The sequence below is a fragment of the Erpetoichthys calabaricus genome, chromosome 10, assembly GCF_900747795.2.
Source record: "Erpetoichthys calabaricus chromosome 10, fErpCal1.3, whole genome shotgun sequence".
Lineage (NCBI taxonomy): Eukaryota > Metazoa > Chordata > Cladistia > Polypteriformes > Polypteridae > Erpetoichthys > Erpetoichthys calabaricus.
This window is the reverse complement of record NC_041403.2, coordinates 125,358,289-125,384,916: the sequence shown is the minus strand read 5'-3', so window position 1 is coordinate 125,384,916 and position 26,628 is coordinate 125,358,289. Positions and strand designations below refer to the sequence as shown.

General features: G+C 43.7%; 1 protein-coding gene across 2 annotated transcripts; it reads right to left on the bottom strand.

Annotated features, from left to right (window-relative positions):
* Nucleotides 1-1,688: 1,688 nt before the first annotated feature.
* Nucleotides 1,689-24,158, bottom strand: osgn1 (oxidative stress induced growth inhibitor 1). Of its 2 annotated transcripts, none has more exons than XM_028811886.2 (6): nucleotides 23,982-24,158; nucleotides 18,498-18,578; nucleotides 6,781-6,917; nucleotides 6,317-6,508; nucleotides 4,993-5,084; nucleotides 1,689-3,936 (listed from the first exon to the last, which is right to left on the bottom strand). In XM_028811886.2, exons 2-6 carry the CDS (start codon nucleotides 18,562-18,564, stop codon nucleotides 2,883-2,885), a joined length of 1,542 nt encoding a protein of 513 aa, XP_028667719.1. In that variant the 5' UTR covers nucleotides 18,565-18,578; nucleotides 23,982-24,158; the 3' UTR covers nucleotides 1,689-2,882. The 2 variants fall into 2 exon arrangements, with proteins under 2 accessions (XP_028667719.1, XP_028667720.1); XM_028811887.2 differs by having other exon boundaries at nucleotides 23,988-24,158.
* Nucleotides 24,159-26,628: the final 2,470 nt, after the last annotated feature.

Sequence of the window (26,628 nt, the reverse complement as noted above, 5' to 3'; positions counted from 1 at the left end):
TCGAGAGATGTTCAATCGGATTCAAGTCTGGGCCACTCAAGGACATTCAGAGAGTTGTCCTGAAGCCACTCCTTTGATATCCTGGCTGTGTGCTTAGGGTCGTTGTCCTTCTGAAAGATGAACCGTCGCCCCCGTCTGAGGTCAAGAGCGCTCTGGAACAGGTTTTCATCCAGGATGTTTTCGTACATTGCTGCAGTCATCTTTCCCTTTATCCTGACTAGTCTCCCAGTTCCTGCCGCTGAAAAACATCCCTACAGCATGATGCTGCCACCACCATGCTTCACTGTAGGGATGGTGCCAGGTTTCCTCCAAACGTGACGCCTGGCATTCACACCAAAGAGTTCAATCTTTGTCTCATCAGACCAGATGTTCCTTCTCATGGTCTGAGAATCCTTCAGGTGCCTTTTGGCAAACTCCAGGCGCGCTGCCATGTGCCTTTTACTAAAGAGTGGCTTCCGTCTGGCCACTCTACCATACAGGCCTGATTGGTGGATTGCTGCAGAGATGGTTGTCCTTCTGGAAGGTTCTCCTCTCTCCACAGAGGACCTCTGGAGCTCTGACAGAGTGACCATTGGGTTCTTGGTCACCTACCTGACTAAGGCCCTTCTCCCCCGATCGCTCAGTTTAGATGGCCGGGCAGCTCTAGAAAAAGTCCTGGTGGTTTCGAACTTCTTCTACTTATGGATGATGGAGGCCGCTGTGCTCATTGGGACCTTCAAAGCAGCAGAAATTTTTCTGTAACCGTACCCAGATTTGTGCCTCGAGATAATCCTGTCTCGGAGGTCTACAGACAATTCCTTTGACTTCATGCTTGGTTTGTGCTCTGACATGAACTGTCAACTGTGGGACCTTATATAGACAGGTGTGTGCCTTTCCAAATCATGTCCAATCAACTGAATTTACCACAGGTGGACTCCACTTAAGCTGCAAAAACATCTCAAGGATGATCAGGGGAAACAGGATGCACCTGAGTTCGATTTTGAGCTTCATGGCAAAGGCTGTGAATACTTATGTACATGTGCTTTCTCAATTTTTTTATTTTTAATAAATTTGCAAAAATCTCAAGTAAACTTTTTTCACGTTGTCATTATGGGGTGTTGTATGTAGAATTCTGAGGAAAAAAATGAATTTAATCCATTTTGGAATAAGGCTGTAACATAACAAAATGTGGAATAAGTGATGCACTGTGAATACTTTCCTGATGCACTGTACATTCAAAATTTTGTGAACATCCAGTTGGCCTTTTTGGAGTACTGTACGGCTTTCGTGGCATTGAACCTCCTATTACAACTCCCCAGTAAGAATACATTTTTTGTTGTCCCGAAACCATTGCAACCATCCTTCCTGGTGAAACTTTTGAAATGCCATATTGCCTATATTTTAAGATGAACTAACAACCACCTATTTGCAAAATTTTGTGAACCTGCATTCACCTGTTTTTAGTGATGGGCAAACAAACAGACAAGATGTGATCTAAGGGTTGAAGTGGAATCTTTAGAATGCAAAACAAACAACATCAAAGCTGAAAAATTCAAAAGAGAGACAGAGGGATATGATGGTTTTATTTACACAGATAGTGGTTGCTACAGACTAGATAAATCCCTAAAATCTCATAAATGGGTATACTCATTCTTTCCTAGACTGTAAAGCATTGTTTGAACTTTTGAAGTAAGAATAGACACATCACAAACAGTAGGAATTATGCCCATCTTTATCGAAATAAAATGTTTTATAACATTGCATAAAATAGACACTCATACCAACATACACACCCAGTACAAATAAAGCAATCATTTGGCAGAAAAGCAGAATAAAAGATTGAAATGCAGGTCTGTCAATTAGCTTTCCTGTTTTGAGTAAGACAGACACTAGGAACACGCTTGCTGGTCACATATGTGACTTTCTATACACTGATACATAAACACTTTAAAAAAAAAAAAAATAAACTGAAAGAAAGGGTGTTAAATCTGCTACTGCCAAAAAATGTCTTTTGATCCCATACATTTTAAACATTAGTGTGACTAGCAAGGTCACTGCTTCAACACATCTGGAAAACAGGTACAAAAAAAAATGATCAAGCAATATTTGGGGGGAGGAAATGGAATTTGCATTTTCAATATAACTTATCTAAATATATACCCCATCTGTCACTTAATAATATTCAGGGAGTAAGTTGTTTGTTCAAAAGGTATCTATATTAACTGGGTTAAGTTGGTGAAAAAGGTATATATTATATATATTTATATTAAAAAAAAAAAACAAAAAAAAAAAACTGAGCAAGTCTCACATTTTTCGATGAGTTATTCTGTATAAAAATTCTTGCTCTTCACTCCATCCTTTAATGTCTCCGGTTTTACCACTGTGCTCATGTTCTCAGGTATTAACCCCAGCATACACACACCAGAACTCCTTTGCCACCCCAACCTACTGTTTTTGTACATAACTGGTTTTCTCTGGTTTTCAAAATGAAGCCATGCGTCAGACAAATTCACCCTTCCAATTTCCTTTAACAATGAGAACAATGTTTGTGTTAGGTTTGTGTTTGTTATTAAGAAAAAAAAAAAAAAAAAAAAACAAGCACTACACATGACAGCTGAGAGGTAATATCTTAACAGCTCAATGGCATTGTCTTTCTTGCTCGTCTTTTCCCTCAGTCTTGGTGAAACCTTTCTGATAGCACCAAAGGAAGTAAAACTTCATCCTTCATCTGCTAAAAAGTTTTCACCTACTAGAGCTCTTGCAAGGCATCACCAGTATCTTAGCGAACATGCTTATTCAGTGTCTACCTGCAGACCCCTTTCTCCCATCTGTTTAGGGAGAGGATGGGGAGCTGGTTTTCACTTTTAAATGTTCGGCACACTCCTAAAAGCAATCACCTGGCTTTAGATCCCCAAAGAACTCTCAGAGCTTGCTTCATTAGAGGTGCGGACCTCTAATGGACACCTTCGTTTTTGGAGGGCACTGGCAATTGCAATCGCCCCACCCTTCAGGAAGCGGACAAAGTTATCCCCCACCAGGGGACCCATGGCAAAAAGACTAGGTTCCTGGGTTGACTCATAAGTGATTGGGTCAATGTCCACTGGATTGTGCCGACAGGAGATAGGCTGCTGGCTGTTCACAGCAAGGTACTGACCATCATCTGGCAAGAAAGAGAGGTTGGGGTTGGCGCCTATTAGAACCACTGCCATAGAAATGCGAAGCACTTGTCTACTTCTGTCTCCCTCCAGAATACACTTTTTGTCTTTAGTGAAGGCAACCACCTGGTGTTTAGGGTAGCTAGTATAACCTGGGTAAGAAGTGGCATCACTGTTGCCCTGCACCTGCAATTGCATCATCTGGTGTACCTTATGGTATTCTGGGTAAAGAACCTTTGGTAGCTGGTTAAAGATCAAGGCAGGGTCACTAACATACCGGCGGAAGGCATGATAAACAGGAATGTTCAAGTGATGCGCAGCAAGTACTGCATCAGCCGCTGTCAGTCCTGCTCCAATGATCAAGATGGGCTCAGAAATCTCATCCACCATGCGTCTGGAAATGGCCTCTTCAAATTGCCTAAAGTCGTGACAGACATAAGGAAGATCTTCTCCTTTTACTCCTAGCCAGGCTGGTTTGTCTTGTGTTCCTGTGGCCAAGACCACATTCTCTGCACACACAGCAAAGGGAACCTCCAGATTCTCATTCACTTTTTGTACACCCCGCACTTCCCACAAGCCCTTTGAAACACCATGCTCTGAATATGCATAGCAGTTTTTATGGTGTCCAGGCAAGCAATACGTTTGATCTTCTCTTTCACCAGTTTCTTGATCGCATGTCATTCTTCTTACTGATAAAATGTGAGTGTTTCTTACAAAGTTGTCCTGAAGGCCCATTATGGACACATAATGCTTGTAATAGGAGGCAATCTCTCCTGGAGTCACTCTGTCATTGCGCAAATTCCTAGGCAAAACAAGTCAGAAGAGGTAATAATTAAAATATCTATAAAGACCTCATTACTGAGCTTAAATTATAAAGAATGAAAGCCAGTGGGGGAAAAAAATGAGAAAAATAAATTGGAAGGAAAAAAAATGAGAGTGAGATGATTAGCACAGTTTCCTCACATCTTTATAGAGTCCTCAGTTCAGGCCCCATCCTGTTCACTTGATGAACGGAGTTTGCACATTTTACCCATAAGTCTTCTCTACCTACACCAGCTCCCATCTACAGTATGTCTGAAAGACATCCTGCCAACATCAAGCATAAGATCTAGTCTCTTGAGTGTTTGAACAACAGGTTTAGTGGAGTGGGTGGTTTGCACCACTACACAAACCATTTCTCCACATCTTAGATAAGTGTTTTAAGGAAAATAACTGATTGTGCCCACCCACCCAGTGATTATTGTTTTTTTTTTGTTTGGTTTTTTTTTTTTTTTACACATTTTCAGTGGATGCATACGGTGCACAAACTCAACTCTCATTCCACAATATAATCAGTAAAAAAAAGAAAATCGAGCTGCATGGAACATAAATTCCAACCAGTAGCCTACTGATCTGTGCTTCTCCAGAAGAAACCCTCATCATCATGGTGAACACATGCTAACATAATACAGAATGTATGGATTCAAGACTTAAAGGCTGTGACATAGCTAGGGTACATTTTTTTTCCCCCCAGAAAATCAGTTCAACCATTCATTTTCAAAACCTGCTGAACCCAGTTCAAGATTACAAATATTGGAGCCTATCCTGTTAGCAACAAAGTCTAGGCAGAGGACAACTCTGTGCCACATATTTCATTCACACCTGGCCACTTTACAGTTGGCAATTAATTTAATGAGCACATGTTTGGGAATAAAACTGGAGTACTTCGAGAAGAACAAAAATAGTTAACAGGAGAACAAGAAAGCTCTGTGCAGGTGGAGAGGGTCCACCTCATAGAAGGTTCACAACAGACACTGACAGATAGTAAACAGAGGGGTCTATCTTCATAGATCAGAACCCTGCACAGTTGTGCACTCACCTGCGTTTTTCTCTCACCCAGTCCTTTAGCCGCAGCCCTGGCAGTTCCATCCACTTTGCCAAACTCAGGGTTAGCATTGAACCTTCCATGGCCTGATGATAAAAAGCCCAGTTGTTAGACCACCAAAAAACATGCTAGTGCATACTAGTGCTGTGAAAAAATAGAAATGACTTCTTGTTATTGAACAGTTTTGAGAAACAGAATTTGACTATACAAATGAAGGAAATATTTTAGGTTTTCCCTTCAATTAGATTTAGGAATATCTCTTTTAAATCACCTATATAGCAGTACAGAAGATGCATCTCCAGGGAAAGTAAAGAGAGACCTTTCAAAGTGCCAGATGTCAGAATCATTCTCCTCTCTTCTCGTGCAGGAATACAAATAGCAAGTGGAGCATCCATCCCAGGTATAAGCAGGGAGAAGACAGCATTGAATGGCAACATACATACAGGTTTTACAACAATTTGCATGTCCCAAATGTGTTGCCACTTCACTGTGTTCACAGGCTTACCAGAAGGTAAAAAAAGTTGTATATATCAGACTATTAGACAGCTGAAATTCACGATTGCAAGAAACTAGGTGGGAATCAGTTGATCAAGGCTTACTACAAATCCTGAAGAAATCCCAAGGCTGATAAATATTTTAAAAAGACATTTTTTAGAATGGTTGCAACTCACTGTGAGACAACAAATACGGTTTTCTATTACTTACTTTTCTGGGTACAGAGTGGCAGGGGCCCAGTGCCAATTCAAGATTAGTAGGTACAGGACAGCCATTGGCACACTCAGAGTGGAGTAAACTAATTAAGAATCAATCTAAGAATATATCTTTGGAATCTAGGAGTAAACCCACAAAAAAGTGGAAGAACTCGGGTAACAAGACCAGTCTAAAATAGTAAGCAGTAAAGAATTGAACCAACATGTCTTTTAGATGTGGGTGTGTGCAATATGGGTAGCACAGAGGTTACTGCTACAGCCTCAACTCCAGGAGACTGGCTTAAATCCTTGCCCAGCCACCATGTTGAGTGTTACTCTTTGTGATTGTATAGCTTTTCTCGGACATCACGAATGTGCTTCGTGTTAGGTTGAATTGACTATAAATTGGCAAGTATGAATGAGTCTGGATAAGTTTGTGCATGTATCCCCTGACCAAAGAATAGTAGTTCAATACTCCTAGGATAGACACTGGCTCTCCAACATCCAGAAATCAGATTAAGTGTGTTTAGCAAATGGATATTTAGATAATATGCAACAGTGGAAAAAGACAAAACAAAAAAAAAAAAAATTACATCATCTTGGAGTGACTCTCTAAAGATAATACTCACATGCCAGACCCCACCAGGTGGTCCCTTGCCAAACACCAGGTGAGAAATGGCCTGCTCAGGCTTGTGATGCCACTGAAGAGGAGAGGTACAGTCTGAGCCAAAATCACTGTCTGGCAAAATCAGGGAATCAAAGAGAACTGCAACTGGGTTGTTTGAACGCCCTTCTAGCCCTTCACACAAATATTCCAGATCCTGAAGGAAGAGACAATGAAAAATTCACATGTAACAAAGAAAAATAAAAAAAGAAAACATTCTGAAGAGCAGGCTATTGAATCGAAAGGTAGGTCACTCCTTTGTTTCTCCAGTTTCACTCTTGCTCTATCAAATAACTATTTTTACCAGCTGACCTTCTCCAGAAAGGGAGTTAGCAGTGAGACCATCTTACTTAACGATGGCAGGTTCTCATGATATTACATGCAATCTTCCCAATGAGAAACTTTTATAGAAGAGGTCCACCCTCATACCTGATCCAGAAAAGAAAGCTCTGGTCTCTCTTGAAGTTTTCCAAGGAGCAGAGGATTTGGATGTGTGGCTCCAGAAGCTAGATATGGAGTGTAACCAGACAGCAAGTAGGAAAGACAGATTCCTGAGGGTCCATTACCTAAAAAGGAGATAAAAATAAGTATAGCTAAAAGAAACCTTTATGGTCATTAAGACAGATGCTATAAGATAAAAAAAACACCAAGAAATCACAGTATATGATAATACTGTTGGACTTTGGGAATGGGCATAGTTCCCATCTTTCATTAATTAGGGTTACCCCATTAAAGATGAAGCTCATTGCTCCAAAGGACACTTACACTATTCTGTAGCTGGCTCCATGGTTACAGAAAAGTGAATGGATGCCATAACAAACTAATTACACACACACACACACACTCAAAGTCATAAAATTGGGGTCTCCAATTAAACCAGCATGTGGGATATGAGAATAAAACAGAGGAGTATTTGGCGAGAAACTTAGTCACCACACAGACTTTACCCATTCTGGGTTTTGAACACAGTACTCTTGAAACCAAGACCACTGAGCATATATGCTACCTAGATGTAATCATTAAATTAATCTACTTCTGCTGTTTCACTTCTTTACAAGTATGCACATTTTAACTGAATCTTTGTATCGCTTGCCACTAAAGTCACTTAATTCACATGTCTTTGCTGTCATGCTAGGCACAACCCTGTACACCAGAGTACAGTGGCAGCCAGAAGCATTGACTAGGCATAAGTGTGGGAAACTTTTCTGCCAGATCTCGTCATTTCAGCCTTATAAAATTGAAAACCATTAGACATATATAAACAAAAGACCTGTGTGAAAGGAGCAGTCTGTTCTTCTCACGCTCAACCATGCATGCACTTCAAATTTAATCAGTGTTTGTGCTAAAGACACAGATGAAGAGGCACAATGTCCATATGAAGCAATTGCTGCAGCTTAATAATGGGCAAGTGAAACACCTCAGCAAAGGAGGGCAAGGCTTGAAGTTTTCACTAAAAAAAAGCCAGTGGGGCAGCAAGCACAAGGTGGGTCCACGTCCTTTGCACTGAGTAATTCTTAAGAGTTAGCTGACACCTCTCTTAGTTCACGAATATAGTAAAACTTCTACGACGTCTTTGGATTGTTTTCTGTCCCGAAGACCACATGCAGCTAGTTAATTGATAATCAAATAACTTGAACAGTAATAGTAGTACAGTAGTATAGTCACCACTATCTGGTCCCACAAAAATGATCAAAACACAGAACTTCATTTTTATTTAATAGTATATCATGATTTTTCCATCACAACAGTATATGGCACAGGGGTACAAACCAGTTCTGGACAGGATTTCACTCCATCAATGGCCAGGGTATGCCCATGCATACACACTCAAATTCAATCATACGGGGTAGGTTTATTGTAAAGCAACATCAACATCATTAAGGAAATGGGAGGAAACTGGAATTGCTGTAGAAAGCCAAGAAAAGTGGAGGAGGAGCATGCAAACTTCACACAGATACTGACCATCTGGGAACTGCACTTGGGTCCCTGCAGTTGCAATGATCAGCACATACATTTCATACCATTGTGCTGCCCTTGCAGAATACTAAAAAAACACAAACATCCAGATTGGACAAGTAATATAAAAATAAATGCTTGCTTACAGGAAACGTCCTCTTAAAAGCTAATGATGGCCTTTAGTCTATGTATGTACCAGTATATACTTCAGCCTGACAGGCAAGCACAAACTCCAGAAGAAAAATCCTTTGATCTAAAAGGCTGTTACTCCGGAAAGTCTCAGGCTGACTAACACATTTGTGTGAGCACAAAAGTGTCTGCATGTGTGGACTCTTCTGGAATACATCAGCCAAATGCAACTGTGCAGCAGGGTTGGGCGTCCAAGTCCTGCACCCGTGGCCCTCAAAGGAACCAGGGCGGCCGCCCCCTCGTGGTCCGGAGGAGGAATGAGCCCTCCTCCTGTCCTCCTGGGCGTCCCGGCTGGGCACTAACCCCAGCCGCGTGCCACAGTACCCCACCGCAAGCTGAGACCCCTGGGCCTAGCGCCCAATCCCGCGAGGGCAGGTTTTCCTCGGCGGGAAGCCGACACACTTCGTTCCAGGGCCCGGTCCTATAAAAAAGAAGACAGAACAAGGGGCGGAGACGCTGCCCTGATGCCGCCACTCGGCGTCTCTCTGACGTCTATACGGGCAACGCTCCCCCTTTTGACCGGCACCCCGGTGCTTGCCAGCTCGGCCCCCCTTTTGTGGCACCCTTGCCCCTCGTGGTGGGACACCGGACGGGAGCGCACGCGCGCCCGTCTCCTCAGCCTTCCGTGGGTTTGCCCTCTGCAGCCGCAGAGGGTGGCCCTTCTCCAAACGTGAGCATCCTGCCTCACGTTTGCCCTTATCGGAGGAACCGGCATTCTTCCCTCGGCTCCCCCTTTTACTCTTGGACGCGGTGACGGACTGAGTCTCCTTATAGTGTAAAAAGAGACCCTGTCGCGTCTGCGTCCCTTTAACTCGCGTCGAGGCTGCGGCCGGCTTAGGGCAGAGGGCGTTAGGACCCAGGGCACTTAACAGCCCACGTCCTGCTATCCCCCTCACCCTGCACGGAGCACTTACCATATCTCCTGTAGGAGATACCCCTTTTGGACTCCGATTACGGGGTACACGGATCCTGTCGGTAGGACCTCCAACATGCTGTACGGGATCGAGTAAACTTACCGTTCCCGCCGTACCTCTCCGGCCGAAGGTTAGCTCGCCGCGCCGTTTCGTCCGCTCTTCCAGCGCCTCCTCTGACGCGACTGGCTTCCCCTCCAGCATCTGCTCCCCAGCACGGAGGGCACCTAGCATTTGTGGATGCGACTCCACAGAACACTGATCAATCGCCAGCGCCTGTAGAGCCGCAGACATGGACGAAAGTACAGCCAGCAGTGAGCCTTCCTTATTGTCAGCTACAGCTGCTGGCTGCTCTTTAGGGCTCTTTGAAGAACGCACGCACCCAGCTGCACGTTCTCCCTTATCGGAGGAACTGGCTTCCTCAAGCCGCTTCCTCCGTTTACTGTGGGACGCCGCGACAGTTCGGATCTGCCCATTGTAAGAGGGCAGACCCAGCTCCGCAGGCGTCCGGAGCTTCACGGGGTCGGTCTCCCTTACCTTCCCCGCTGTGCCTCTCCGTCCAGGAGCTCCTGCAGCGCGCCGATCCCCTCCTGCCTGCGGCTCTCGATCTGACGCCACTGCCATCCCTCCTGAGTCCAGCGTCTCCGCCCGGAGGGCACATCGCTCGTCCGGCAGCGACAGCACGAGCTGGATCTCGCTCTGCAGCTCCTGCAGTATCGCTGCCAAAGAGGAAGAGACAGTCGGCGGTGTGCTTACCTTCCAGGCGGCGCCACTCGCCGACTGCTCTCCGTGGGCTCTTTCCTGCAGCCCACTCGGGTTACTTTGAAGCACGGGACAGACATTCCCTGCTCTCGCCTCCGACCAATCGCTGGCGAGAGGACAGGACACGCTGTCCCATCCCGTGCCTGTTATGAGGAGAGACTCCTGGTCCGCCGCCATTTTGGCTCTACTGCCCCTGGTGCGGCGCCATTCTGGCTCTTGGAGTTGCAGCTCCATACTTTCTGCAGCTCTCTCGACTGCCGCCTCCGCGCTGCCGACGGTCCGTGGACCGGCACGCCTCTGCCATAGACGCGGATCCGGGCATACCCTGCCAGTAACAAAAGAGGGAAGTCCTACCCCGCAGGGCAGACCGCTGTTATGCAGGACACTCACCTCCCGGATCCCGTCATCCAGCCGTATCTGCTGCATACTGGCCTTTCCTTCAGCGATACCGTCCTGGCCGCCGTTTCCGACAGCACGTCGGTCGGAGTCTGCTGCACTCCAGCCACGCCCATTGGTGCTCCTCCGCACCCAGGGGTAAGAGCCGTTTTGCGGACTACTGGTAGTCCCAGGGGAGAGTCGCTCCCGCGGAGTTGTGCATACGTCGCTCCCGCGGCGCGTGTGGGGGTTCCGCTGCTGCGCCGGGCTGCTCACAGAACATTTTTTCTCTACAGGTTCCTGCCTTGAACCAGGCAGACCATCCTGCCGACTACGCCACTGTGATAAGCTGCCCGGACACAGACAGACGGACACCATATTCAAGTCCACCACACGTTTATTGTACATTATATACAGTTCAATAAAGTGCACAAACCCAGTGCCAAAGCACCAATCTCCCCAAAGTCCAGGCTCTCACTCAGTCTCTGCCTGCTCGTCAGGCCGCCTCCTCTCCTGCCTCCAAAACCTTGTCCACTCCTCACCCGACTCCAGTCCTTCTCTGCAGGGAGGCGGCCCCTTTTATAAGTGCCTGGATGGGCTCCAGGTGATCCCCGACACTCCCTAGACACTCCCTTGTGTGGCGGAAGTGCCGGCTGTATTCCCGGAAGCCCTCCGGGTGTTCCCAAACTTCTTCCCCCCAGTACTTCCTGGTGTGGCGGAAGTGTTGGGGTTCCGGGTCCTTCAGGCATGGGGGCGCCCCCTGGCGGAGACCACGGGCCCCTACAGGGTTGGGCGTCCAAGTCCTGCACCCGTGGCCCTCAAAGGAACCAGGGCGGCCGCCCCCTCGTGGTCCGGAGGAGGAATGAGCCCTCCTCCTGTCCTCCTGGGCGTCCCGGCTGGGCACTAACCCCAGCCGCGTGCCACAACATCTATAAATTGTCTATGGAAACCCTCAAAATTTTTAATTATACAATGACATGGATGGCTATGTCACCCACTCCTGGTTGGATAAATCTGCATCTCTAAATTTGAAAATGTGGAGAATCTGCTTTAATTGCAATAGTTCAAGTACAACAGGAGCTCATTCATATAGAAGGATGATGTGAAATGGACCAAGGGGATCTGGCTGCAGTGACCACAATACTATCTGTGTGCTCTAGATAGATAGGATAGATACTTTATTAATCCCAAGGGGAAATTCACATACTCCAGCAGCAGCATACTGATAAAGAAACAATATTAAAGAGTGATAAAAATGCAGGTAAAACAGACAATAACTTTGTATAATGTTAACATTTACCCCCCGGGGTAGAATTGAAGAGTCACATAGTGTAGGGGAGGAATGATCTCCTCAGTCTATCAGTGGAGCAGGACATTGACAGCAGTCGGTCACTGCAGCTGCTCCTCTATCTGGAGATAATACTGTTCAGTGGATGTAGTGGATTCTCCATGATTGACAGGAGCCTGCTCAGCACCTGTCGCTCTGCCACAGATGTCAAACTGTCCAGCTCCATGCCTACAATAGAGCCTGCCTTTGTCACCAGTTTGTCCAGACATGAGGCGTCCATCCTTTATGCTGTCTCTCCAGCACACCACTGCGTTGAAGAGGGCACTCGCCACAACCGTCTGATAGAACATCTGTAGCATCTTATTGCAGATGTTGATGGACGCCAGTCTTCTAAAGAAGTATAGTCGGCTCTGTCCTCTCTTGCACAGAGCATCAGTATTGGCAGTCCAGTCCAATTTATCATCCAGCTGCACTCCCAGGTATTTATAGGTCTGCACCCTCTGTACACAGTCACCTCTGATGATCACAGGGTCCAGGAGGGGCCTGGGTCTCCTAAAATCCACCACCAGCTCCTTGGTTTTGCTGGTGTTCAGGTGTAGGTGGTTTGAGTTGTACCATTTAACAAAGTCCTTGATTAGGTTCCTATACTCCTCCTCCTTCCCACTCCTGATGCAGCCCACGATAGCAGTGTCATCAGCGAACTTTTGCACGTGGCAGGTCTCCGAGTTGTGTTGGAAGTCCGATGTATATAGGCTGAAATGGACCGGAGAAGGTACAGTCCCCTGCGGCGCTCCTGTATTGCTGACCACAATGTCAGACTTGCAGTTCCCGAGACACACATACAGTGGAACCTCGGTTCACGAATGTCTCGGTACACGTACAAATCGGTTTACGCCCAAAAAGTTCGCCAAACTTTTGCCTCGGTTCACGACCACACACTCGGTATATGAACAAACCAGTTTCCCTTTTGGTTTGTACACGTTCAGTCTCTCCCTGTGCAGCGAGCGAGCGAGCGAGAGAGAGACACACACACACACGAGAGAGAGAGAGAGACACACACACAGGCACGCGAGAGAGAGAGACACACACACATACACACACAGGCAGTGCGAGAGAGAGAGAGCTGGACACATAAGGTAGGAAGGCAGTTAAAGAATACACTGTGCTTGATTTTGTTTTCACTTCTGTTTACAGCGATCGGTTCGTAGCGTGCATTGTTGCAATGTTACTTTTCTTAGTGGTTTATTAAATTATGGATTTTTTCAAATGTTCATTTTTTACCCTGTGCTTAAAACTCATTTAAAAAAAAAAAAAAAAAAAAAAAAAAAACAGTGTTTTTAGCCAGCGGTTGGTAGCGCTATAGCACAAACTATTGCAGTATTAGTTTTCTCTGTTGTTCAAGGTTTTCTCAGTGTTATTCAATGTTTTTACATTTAGTTTACTATTACGCTGTGCATTCTATGGTTTATTTAACTATATTTGTGCTTAAAAAACTTAAAATATATATTTACATACAGTTCGTATGGTCTGGAATGGATTAATTGTATTTACATACAATCCTATGGGGGAAATTGCTTCGGTTCACGACCAAATCGGTTTACGACCAGAGTTTTGGAACGAATTATGGACGATCCATGCCACCAGGTATGAGTCTACTCCCATCTCTGTCAGCTTGTCCCTAAGGAGCAGAGGTTGGATGATGTTGAAGGCGCTAGAAAAGTCCAGAAGCATAATTCTTACAGCACCACTGCCTCTGTCCAAGTGGGAAAGGGATCAACGTAGCATGTAGATGATGGCATCCTCCGCTCCCACCTTCTCCTGGTATGCGAACTGCAGGGGGTCGAGGGCGTGGTGGACCTGTGGCCTCAGGTGGTGAAGCAGCAGCCGCTCCATGGTCTTCATCACATGTGACGTCAGAGCGACAGGCCGGAAGTCATTCAGCTCCCTAGGACGCGATACCTTTGCGACTAGGGTGCTGCAAGATCTTTTCCAAAGCCTTGGGACTCTCCCCTGTTTCAGGCTCAGGTTGAAGATGCGCTGTAGAGGACTCCCCAGCTCCAATGCACAGGCCTTCAGCAGTTGTGGCGATACTCCATCTGGACCCACTGCTTTGCTGGCACGAAGTCTCCTCAGCTCTCTGCTTACTTGGGCTGCTGTAATTATTAGTGGGGGGAAACTCTCTCCTATGCTGGTATCAGCAGAAGGATGGGTGGAGGGTGCAGTACTCTGAGGTGAGAGTGGGTTAGGGTGGTCAAACCTGTTAAAGTTGTTCATCTGGTTTGCTCTCTCCACGTCTCTCTCGTTGGTGGCACCCCGCTTCGAGCTGCAGCCTGTGATGATCTTCATCCCATCCCATCCCACACTTCCTTCATGCTGTTATTCTGCAACTTCTGCTCCAGCTTTCTCCTGTACTGCTCCTTTGCCACCCTGAGCTGGACTGTGATGATGCAGGTTCGGCTCCATGCTCCCATCTTCTGTTAGGGAGCCCTTGAACCCAACACCGTCGGTAATGTCACCGATGAGCTAGACAGTGAGGCAATAAACAATTGAGCAAGGGGATGATGTATAAGTGCAAAAGTGCTTTTATTAACATAGAACAAAACAGTGTTCATAATAAAGTGTTGTGCAGTTGTTGTGCAGTTCAAATGTCTTCATTAAATAAATAATCCATAAAAATCAAGTGAAAAACCAAACGAACAAACGTGGAGGTTAAAATCCATTAGGAAAAACTCTTCTAAAAACCACGAGGTACAATAGTACAGGAAGCAACAATGTTAAAACCAAAAAGCTCGGTGTCTTCTGTTTAGCCTGGCGGCTCCCCTGCTACACCCATCTGGGCTGTTCTACAGGAGAGTCGCCCTACATGCAGCTGACCTTCTCTCTGCCTGCTTGAGCTGTTTGGATCTCCTCACCGACCCCTGGCTCCGGTAGGCTCCTTCAGACAGCGACTTGGGTTCCACAGCGACCGGGGCACCCACGCTGGGGAATACACACCCTAAGTCCCAACTACCGCTGCCTTCCGTGGCCTTATGCGGAGAGTCATCCACCTTCTGGTCACTCCCGCCCTTCAGAATCAACTCTGCGGGAGCGACCACTACTGCTACTCCTCGGGTGTCGGCCTAACACCCAAGCTACCTGTACAGCTGCACGCGAGCCTGTACTTGCTCACTCTCCCGCACCGACTTTCTCTCTCTCTCTCTCCACTGCTTCCTGCCTCCTCCTGCAACCTCTGTTTCTTTCTGTCTTTCCTTTTATTTCTTCTTTCCCTTTAACCTGCTCGCGCTTCTCTATATATACGGAGAGGACATGGCAGCTGCAGCCCATTAGCCACAGGAACGATCACGGATGTGGGCAGTCTCTCACCTGTGCACTTAGGTGAGAAACGCCCACACCGCAGATCGCCCTGCAGCTCACTACAGTTACCACGCCTCAAGCGCGGCGATTATTTATTTAAAACAAAACGGCCTTTGCTGGAAGAGCTGTGGACCCATAACACCACATGGACTCAGAGTTCCTTCTGCATGCGCTTGAGCTCATGCTGATCACCACCTGTAAAAGCCCTTTTCTTCTGGTTCAAAAGGCTCTTGATGTCACTTGTAATCCATGGCTTGTTGTTAGCATAGCAGTGTACTGTTCTTACTGGAACTACAATGTCCATACAGAAGTTGATGTAGTCAGTAGTGCAGTCAACAACCTCCTCAATGTTCTCACTATATGATCTCTGCAGGATGTAGGTAGCTCCCTGACCCTCGGTTTATGGCGAGGCTGAAGCAGAACCAGGTTATGATCTGCTTTCCCAAGCGCAGGCAGCGGAGTGGCGCGGTATGCGTCTTTAACGTTTGCATACAGTAGGTCAATAGTCCTATTTCCCCGGGTGTTACAATCCACATACTGGGAGAAGGCAGGTACTGTTTTGTCCAGTGTCACATGGTTAAAGTCTCCAGCAATTAGCACAAGCGCCTCGGGGTGCTGCGTTTGCAGTTTAGCAACATCAGAATGGATGATGTGACCCACTATCTCCATGTCCGCTCGAGGAGGGATGTGAATTTCCCATTGGGATTAATAAAGTATCGATCTATCTATCTATCTACAATAACAACAATGACGTGTCCAAACTCTCTGGGCAAGTAATAGGGACACAAACTTATGGCCAACGGTTCGATCTCCCTGCAGCAAATGGAGATTTTTACGTTTACATGTCCAGAGTTGCACCACCTGGTATTCACATATAGAGTGAGTCCTCCTCCTTTCTGCTTTCCACAGGTATTTGCGTCTCTGTCCGCTCTAACTGTGCTAAACCCGAGTAGCTCCATGTTAGCATCTGGGATGGTAGTTGTTAGCCACGTTTCACAAAAGCACAACAAACTGCATTCTCTGTAGGTCCTGACATTTTTCACCAGCGTGGCCAGTTCATCGATCTTATTTGGTAGTGAGTTCACATTTCCCAGGATCATAGAAGTCACCGAAGGCTTGTAACGCCACTTTCTCGCAAGCCACCTCGCCTTTAGCTTAGCACCGGCTCTGCTGGCACGATATGGCCTTCTTACCTCATCAGGTAAATAGGGAACCACACCGTCACGGGCATTTGTTCTCAGCGCTAGAAGTTGACTACCTGAATAGACGAGTCTCAGCGTGTAAAAATCCATGTCCAAGTAGTAAAAAGTGTGCAGGGAATGAGTCCACATAAAAGAAAGTAGTAGGAGTGAACAGTGAAATAGATAAAATAGATTAAAAGGTAGAAAGATAAAGTCGTACATGGAGATGCTGGAAAGGCTGCCACTTGCGGCGGCGCCTGAGTCCATACACCTATCAGTCAGCTTACTTAGTATCTAAATCGTTTGTAACTGACCAAAAGGAGGAGGTTATGGGTACAACTATACAATATTACAGGGCATTCATAACATCCCTGTATATAGGAAAGAGAGAGAGAGAGAGATCCATATCTATAAAGAGATATCCATCCGCACACATAGAAACAAACATACACAACAGCACACATGCAGTATTTGTCATTAAGTATAAGAATTTCAGAGGCTAAAACTGAATTACTTCACATTAATAGACACATTTCCTGCTACAGGATAATCTTCATAACTCTAGAGTAGGACCACAGGACATTGGAATTGAGACCCCAAGCACACTAGAGAGATCAGAGATCTTAGGCAACCTAGAAGTTTACTAGAATGTTTACAGCCACCCTTTTCCTATTATTTCTTATAAATACAATGTGCCTTCCAAGAACATCACAAAAGCAGTGCCACTCCTTTAGTATAAAAATCAAGCAGCTCTAAATGGATACCACTATATGGATTAAACTGCAAGGATGGCTAGGTTATAAGCACGGACTGATACAGCGCATTGCCACACCCACCACACGACAAACCAACTCAGGATCCAGATTAGGACCCGAGTGCAGACATGTAACGGGTGACACCTCAGCACCACACTAGCTCAGATGGAGTGGAATAGTGTGAGGTTTTTGTTATGGTGGCTGGAGTGCCAATTCTGCCACCAACCCCCAAGTTTTTCCCTGCAGGTTGGAATTGGGCCTACATGTAGGGATGGATGCAGATTAATGTCATACCCAGGACGGAGCAATTGCAGTTTAAGGGCCTTGCTCAAGGACCCAACAGAGCAGAGTCCCTTTTGGCATTTAGGGGGTCCGAACCGGCAACCTTCCGATTACCAGTGCCGAGCCCTAGCCTCAGAGCCACCAGTTCGCTTGCATTCTACAAAATCTTAACTAGCCAAAGCACTGTTTATGAATGAATAGGATCACTTGGGGGCTGGGCAGAGCAACCACAAAATGTACATTTTCCGCTATATTTGCATTCTCAGATTTAAAGAAAAAAACACAATGATTCACACTGACACATGTATAAGGGAAACAAATTCAAGTATGAATAATTATGAAATTATCAGCTAATCAAAAAAAAAAAAAAAAACCCCTTTCAGTTAGCTGAAACAAACAATCCCTATTTATTTAGTTAGCGGACATCTGCCTGGGTTGCTACCACTGCCACTTGCTTAATCATTAAATATAAATCTTAAGGTTGCCGATTCAACAGGCATAGTTTGATACACTTTGATTCACTCTATAAAGTTGTTCTGTAGAAAAAAAAAAAAAAAAAGACTGTTTATTAGTTTAGCAATTCTGTCAAATACTACATCATAACCATCTATTTTTACTTCATAATCCAATCAGCCCATCATTGCCTTTGCTAATACTCAACAATCTATAGCCTCCCCTTCTCCTCAGCCAGAACAATTTTACCATCCTTCCCAATATTTTCTGAATCCACTTGATCCAATTTTAGGATTATAGGGGTGGCACACCTTATTAATGCAGCATCAGGCATACTGCAGAAAGTACCCAGCATAGGCCATCAGTCCACTGCAGGTCAAACTCTCCTGTGCACATACATAGTCACAAATGAACCTAACCTACATACCCTTAGGGTTGTCTCGTACAGATATGAGAAAAATGTACAAAATTCATACAGACAGCCCCTGGGCTGGACCTCAAACTAGCACTCCTGGAATGATAAGGCAGCAGTGCCGGCCACTGCAACTCTGCAAACCAGCAGCATTAAAACACACCAGCTAACGATAAAGCTTTACTGACTCAAAGTGCAAAACAGGAGCAACTTGCAATTGTGACTTACCCACTACCACAACAGGAACAGTCAAAGAGAAGTCATCAGGGAGTACGTTTTCATTTAAAATAGGCATGTCTGAAGCAGTTTCTGTAGGAGGAAAAGAAAAGGGAATTTATAATAAGTCTGAACATTTTATTACGCTGAATTATTTCACACCATATTTGTGTCTTGCAATTTTTATTTGATTGAATGACCCCTTCCCATGCATGTTTAGTCAGCAATCTAAAAAAACAAATGGTTTTCTGTCAACTTAAAATATCCACTTCTGCCTAAGTATAAAACTAAAACACTTAATGCAGAAGAGTGAAACAACACTTTCTTTACTCCATTCTCTTTCCTGGTGGGTTTCAGAGACTGCCAGGGAATATTACAGCTCTGCTCAATAGAAGGTGTATCCTAAACCTGATGTCCCTCAGCCAAAATCTGAAAGTTAATCTGATAAAACACCCACACATTAAAACATATGGCCCTCAGACCAACATTATACTTCAGAGACTGGTGACTGCCACTTCCTGCGGCTGACAAGACTGCGGTAAGGGCCCATCATCCTTTAAGTATTTAACACAAAAGAAATACTAGGAGAGTCAAATTTAAGATCTCCAACAAAACAACACTAGCCTCAAGCTGAGAACATGCTGTCATCTAAGATGTCACTTCAAATGTGCCATACAGACTAATATTTAGGAATGTGGCCAGGTTTTCAATCAATCACAATCAAGTACACCAATCCATCTACTGGAAGAATTTACTCCAGTAATGGATTACTGCCAGCTAGAAAATACCTTGGAAACACCAGGGGCAAAGCAGGCTGCAATTCACACTTAAGCACAAAGTTTTACTTTAGTGTAGGTAACACACCCTTATATTCATGGCTTTTTAATTTAAAGGCAAACTAGAGCAAAAGGAGAAAACCATAGAGGCGGTCTGAGTCACCAGTTAGCCTAAAAGTGTTACAGTACTTTTAAAATGCTGGAAGAAGCTGGAGCACTTGTCTGAATAGACTGAAGAGAAAAGGTAATGTAGAGTAGGATTCCCAAAGTAAGTTCTAGGTATGGCCATCTATGGATGGGTTTTTAAATCAGGGTCCAATTCCTGTCCTTAATTCATGCCTGCTTTCAGTGTGTACTATCAGAAGGAGTTCAATATATAGACTGTTAACTGACCATCACATCTTTTAGGTTATATGGCTTACTGTGACCTCTTTATTTTCTTTCCCATGCAATACTTGTTCTTCTTGTAAAAACGTTTTCTCCTTCAATTGATTCTTATTAGTGTTCTTTAAAAACAGCAATGTCAGGCAGTGCAAGTAACTATTTGAACAGAGGTGCAATTAATCCAGGAGACATGTACAAGATGTACAAGTGTTTAATAGTAGACAAAGTAAACCCTGAATAAAATGACTGGAATTAAGACCAGTACCCATAATGAACTGTGGTTTACTCAAATGTACTAACTGTACAACATATGCAAATAACACCAATAAATCATTTTTGAAGTCTTTAAGAATAATTAATCCATCATGTAACACACTAAATTAAAAGTTCTAAACTGTCAAGACTATGCCAATTTATTATCAGGTGCCAGGCAAAAACAAAACGTTACAGGATGCCAATTGAAGGCAAGACACACTCAAGCAAACACCCATACTTGAGCATACAGAAACAAAACACACAAAAAGTCTTGACATTGTCAGTTGTTTGCAATGACATCCCAAAAACAGTTTTGCTGTCTCAAATTCGTATGCTGTAGGGCCAGAGAGAGTGACAGTAACATAGTTAGGATGTTCCCATCCCTACATCTGTCTGGAATAACAAGTGTATTTGGTTGAAAACAAATTTATCATACCTGCATAAACAAAGGTTTCACCTGAATGACACAGTAGGTGATGCTGCTACCTCACAGGTTTTATGTCCACATTATGTTTTTTTTTCAGGCAGTCCAGGTTTCTTATGGTATCCTGAAGACATGACTGCTAGGTTAACTGGAGACTTCAAATTAGCCCAGCATGAGTAACTGAATAGCTCCCTGACTTGCACCCAGTGATGCCGGGGTATACTATGACTCACCCTGAACAGAATTATGCGGTTATGTTGATAAATGGATAGTTTTATGTTGATTTGTCAGGAATTGCATAACCGATGCAGCAAAAGTCTTATTTCTCTGGGGTGCCTATTGTTAAAATGAGTTAATTGGCAGAAATCCTGAATAAAATTATACTCAATGCCACCCAAACTTTTTGAAATTCATCATAAAATTCTTCACAGGATTTATCTGCTTAACTCATTTATGCCAAAACTTCACTCTGGTATAGCCAATGTACTTTTATTTTTTAAATAAAAAAAGGCAAGTTGGACTAGAGATACTGTAGAACTGGTTGTTTAACCACTCATTCACTCAAAGATACAGTTTTCTTTTATGAGCAGATAAGAGCATTTTTACCTGTTTTAAGTAAACACTGGAACAGAGACAGAAGAAGAAGTAAACACTTTATCCATAAATCATCCTTATTCTAATAGAAAATCCCATCAATGTATATTTCACATGTCTAGGAACTTTACATTTTTTCAAAATCTCATCCATCATTTATCATGGTAGGATGCTGCTCTCAGACGCAAGACAGGAAGAAAGTCTGGATAGGATGTCATTCGACAGGAAGAAAGTCTGGATAGGATGTCATTCCAATACATAGCACACTCAAGACATAATTCCATTGACTTGTGCTGTTTAAATTTTGTCTTCAATTCTGTCTTCATATTGCCAATGACCAGACCAGGAATGAAGCTAATATACTGTATGGGATGGTTGAAATAAATTAATTTTATACATTACTATCAGCATCATTTTCACACCACTTATCATGAAGATTACTAATCTATAAAGCTTAATCTCTGTTTGTTTGTTCTTTATGCACATTTTGTTTTTCAATCCATGGAAGTGCAATTTGGTTCACAGGTAGTTTGCACTGTAAATTATATTTATAAAATATGCTTTCAGGCTTGGTCACCACAGTGTAACAGCTTAGGGTCAGAGAGAGTGGCATGAGGTACTAAAATGTGATCTATAAGCAAGGAAAACAACAAGAAATCCACGTTCAATTCTTTCCTGCTACAGTATATTTAACTTTTTCTGTAATCAGGCATTTCCCATTCACTGCTTTGGTCATAATCCAAATCATGGCAGATGGGGATATATTGCCAATGGGGTTATTAGCAACAGGAGGGAAGAAAAGTATGTTGTATAGATAAGAAGCATTCCAATACTAACAATAGACATGTATTAAATGCAAAATCTCAGCAGGCAAAATTGCATAGTAATATGTAATTAATGCTGACGTGGCATGGTGGGGACTGCCGACTCACAGTAAGAAGACCAGGGTTCATGTTCATGTCCCGAGTCCTCCGTATGTACAGCACACTTACTCCAGTGTCCTCACACAGTCCAAAGACATGCAGGTTAGGTGGATTCATGTCACTAAATTGGCCCTTGTGTGTGTTCAACCTGTGGAAAAACTGGCACCCTGTCCAGGGACTGATCCTGCCTTGCACCCTGTGCTTGTTGGGACTGGCTCCAGCCCCTTGTGACCCTGCTTAGAACTGATTAAGTGGGTTTAGAATCCTACAACACTGGGCCCTTGAGCAAGACCTGCATTCTGACCTCCAAAAGGTCATGCAAAAAAGACAATTTCCCCTCAGGGATTAATAAAGTATATAAATTAAAAAAAAAAAAAAAAAAAAAGTATAATGATGATTGCTCCTGATGTCGTCTGTTACTGTATGACTCAGTACTGGAATAGATTTAGCCAGAACTTTATTTTGACCCCATGAAGTCAATTTCAGTAATTTGTCTTAGTAGAGACTGGAGCCAAGTCCATGGTTGATTCATTCCTTGCCTCTAATTATCTCTAATATATCCTGAATATATTATACCACACCATGACCCTATACTGTATTGATATTACGTGGTCTCCATTTGACTCTTGATTAGTTGCATCAAACAGAGGCGATTTAGCATTTATTGTGTTAATAAACACGAGAAAGGGTGAAAGAAATAAATTAATCGATTTGCTGATTGTTTACTAACAGTAAAAAGATGTCTGAAGATGCACTGCCTCCCAACCTCTTTCCCAGGGGTAGATTCTTTCTTGGGTCACGGGTTGTGGAAATGTATAGGTAGGTATATTGAAAATGGACTTGCCGTTAATGTATGCCTACAATGCATGTAGGATGTGTACTATAACATTTTATTACTATTGTCAATGGAGAGATTACATTTATATTAAAGCCTTTCAGTACCGCAGAAACTAAAACGCCGTTATCCTTTGCTCAAAAATCGTTTCAGTTTCACTCTGCATTTTCAGTGCATTCCTCGTCTGCGGTTTGGTATTGCACGTCATAAATAATAAGGTGCGTATGAATAATACCGTTATATATACACACACGGCATATTTTACCGAAAACGAGAAAATTCCCGGTGGAGATCTAAATCATCGATATATTCCTTGAGCTGGACGCCTGTTGTTTAGTACAAGTGACGACGCAGATCTCCACACATCCACGCTCAGAATACACTGAGCTCCCATACGTCAGAGATTAGTGGCAAATGTGATGTCATTCAACTATCATAATCCCATTTTTCAAGGCCAGTGTTTGGCGGACACAGTGCGATTTTGACCCAAATTTATATCAGAACAACTTTCAAGGTGTTAATAAAAACTGCAAGACTGTTATTTCGTAGGTTGCGAATTCATACATTTCCTTACGACAATCCCTGACGCGTTTGCTGTTTTTCCAAACAAAAACTTCTCAATTATTTTTAAAAAATTTTTGTCGTGATGTTCTCCTGGTGTAACCTGTAACGCATTAGCCAGCATTAACGAAGAAACCGCAAGGTCAGTTTCTGCATGATTAAGTTTACACACGCATCCTGCGTTTATATGCACTACGCATTTCTATATCTGTTGATCTTTTAATTGAGTTATACAAGCAAAAGGTTGTCTTTATGGTATAGCATTAAATGAAAAATGCAGCGAAATAGCACTAGACCTTGTTGGCGGGCAGCCGACATTAGCCTGCTTTAGAATTAAAAATCTGTTAATGCTCGCACAGACATAAAAAAAAAAAAAGAAACTACATTCTTCACCTGCAAAGCTTCACCCTCTCGCGCATCTGCCGGTCCAGATAAAACAGTGTAACACTATGGAATGGTATCCAGGAGAAGGCACTGGGGTAAAGACTTATGAGACGCGCACGCGCAGTATAGAAAAAGACACCTCTTATTCGCTTGAAACAACGGAATGTCGAAGCACTTGCACAGAAAACAAAATAAGCGGTACTCACAACTGAATACGCTTATAAGATTTAGCAACTGATTAAACACACATTTTTTTTATTCTGGAGATATGCAATAAAAGAGCTTTATTCATTGTAATATGGCTTCCCGTTCTTCTGTAATTCGGACAGTATGTCTAAATACAAAAGATAATGTACTTACACTGACTTGCTAGGTGCAATAGCCAATTAATTCTTCAACGCAACCCATTCGTGATCCTCTTCTCCATTCAACTAACACGCCCAGTGGCAGATACTAAGTGACCACCTTGTGCATACGTGATCCGGCCACTCGGTTTTCCTAGCAGAAAACTGCAGCCCTCTCTCCGCCCCGTCTGTCAAGTGACACGCCCTCTATTCACCCTTAGTCATAGTTGATTGGCCCTCTAAGCGGCAGCCACGTGCTCTACGTCACAAATGGCGTCTGCCGACCGCCGGTTTTCAAGTTCATTGTGTGAGGTAAATGAGAGGTCACGTGTAACTCGCCGGCCATCTGCGCTTCAATGAAGTTGAAGTAGAGTGACAGTCGACGTGGTTATCTTATTAGGTAAATAAATATAATTGTAGTAATACAGAAATAGTATCGGACCCAACTAGAATAGCGTGAGGCAAATAAATAGTGAGTAAACTGGAATTTTAAAAAGGGAAAATCGCTTATTACATTTGTACATTTGAATTGAATAGTAAATTCAGCCTACAGTCACGATTTAATGATTACATTTAAGGTTTCATTTACGATGATTTCATGCAAAATTGTAGTTCATTTGTTTAAATATTCAGACGTAAAGCTTTAAGAGACTAGCTCTGTATCCAGGTCACTGCCTATACAGTCATTCAATACTAGAAACATAATCCCTTAACATTTTAAAATTGTATATGTTTTGTCTAAGATCAGGTTTGCACCACTGCTGTTCCTTCCTCACTTTGGAACAGACTCAGCTATAGACAGCACGCAGGAGTGGACTAAGAACTGCCACTATGGTTATTAGCAAGGCAGTTCAGCACTGCTAACATTGATTTAAATTGAGGAGAGCATGGTGGCACAGCGGATGTTGTTGTTGCCTTGCACCTGTTCAGTTCCTATTTAATTAAAGATTGCAATTTTCTCCATTAGTCTGTTTTTTTTTTTTTTTGGTAAGAATTCTTCAGTTTTTCTCCCAAATGTGTAAGCTAGGCTCTTGTAAATTTCCTTGGTTAAGACAATGGTTCTGCGAATCATTGTGTTGTGTAAAACACTGATGTCCCAATATACCTATTTTACACTGATTGTTACTGGGATGGGTTCCATAACACTGAATTTTATAAGCAGATTCTGCGTATGAAGTGGATGGTGGATAGAGAACAGGCAGCATGTGAATGTGTCTTGTGATAATTTAGTGTTCCACCCAAGGTTGGCTACAGTTTTGTATCCAGTTGTGCCAGGATGGGGTGTGGACCCTCATGACTGTGTACTGTTGATGGATGGCGTTAATAATACACATAGTATGTAGTGGTTATATATCTGAGGAGGACTGAAGATCCAAAGGCTAACTATTAGTCACGGATGCAAGGCCATGTGGGATATGATGCAATATGGCACTGACCTCATCTCAGATGAAGTTTACCATGTTGTCACATCAGGAAATCAAATTTTATTTGTCACATACAATTCACAGTACAATATACTGTATAGTGAAATACTTAGTTGCTAAAATTCAAAACTGTGCATTAAGTAAAAAAAATAATAAAATAAAAGGACAGTAAACAATAATACACAAATTTTTAAAGTATCAACAAAAGTCATGTTAAATGACAGGAATATTATGCATTACATTAAAATTATAAGTAAATATTTAAAAGAAGTAAGTGGTCATGCCTTCCTCATCTAAGTCTTGATGTGCCTGGGGCAGGTTAGGTCTTCTGTCTTGTGGAGAAGACTGTTGTCCTGACACCAGGATGATAGACTGTTTGTTTTGTTCCAGATAAACCTGTTAATTTTTGTTAGAGATCATACCCACCACAGCTGGAGCCAATCCCTGCCAACACAGGGAGCAAGGCAGGAAACAAACCCTGGGCAGGGCACCAGCCCACCTCAGGGCGCACACACCCACACCCACACACCAAGCACACACTAAGGACAATTTAGAATTGCCAATGCACCTAACCTGCATGTCTTTGGACTGTGGGAGGAAACCGGAGTACCCGGAGGAAACCCACGCAGACACGAGGAGAACATGCAAACTCCACGCAGGGAGGACATGGGAAGCGAACCTGGGTCTCCTAACTGCGAGGCAGCAGCGCTACCCACTGTGCTGCCGTGCCGGCTGTGCCATCAGCAAATATGAAAATGATGTTAGAATCATTGCAGCCATGCAGTCATATGCATAGAGGAAGTACACAGCACAGGACTCGGAACACAGTCCCGTGGAGCAATTGTGTTGTTAGGCTCAGTGAACTACAGGAGTATTCCTTCTGCTCACTGGCAATTACTGAAAAGATCTGGGGAGAAAACAGTGACTAGATTGGGATTCACACAATTTCCTGCCTTTCACTTGATCCATCTGGGGAAGTGTTGAGCCCCATGCCTGTCTGAATTCAATATGTGAGTACAGGGATCTTTTACATACAGGCATGGAGAGAATATGAAAACACCACACAGACAGTAGCCAGGATATGATCTCAGTCTTCTGAAGCAATGAGAGGGTAGAGGGTAGCACTTGCCATATTCCATTCTTCCAAAATAACTCAAAATCAGAGGTTAATCAAGTTAATTTCGGTGAACTCAAACCTTGAAATATTTTCTGAACTGTCTTTATTTTTATAGGATTGTG

Bases quoted from the DNA above. Each gene is read 5' to 3' on its own strand.
- osgn1 (XM_028811886.2), bottom strand. From the start codon at position 18,564: ATGCCTATTTTAAATGAAAACGTACTCCCTGATGACTTCTCTTTGACT. The intron at 6,918-18,497 runs GTAAGTCACAAT...TCTCCTTTTTAG, and splicing joins TGTTCCTGTTGTGGTAGTGG to GTAATGGACCCTCAGGAATC. The intron at 6,509-6,780 runs GTATGAGGGTGG...CTCTTCCTTCAG, and splicing joins AGCTTTCTTTTCTGGATCAG to GATCTGGAATATTTGTGTGA.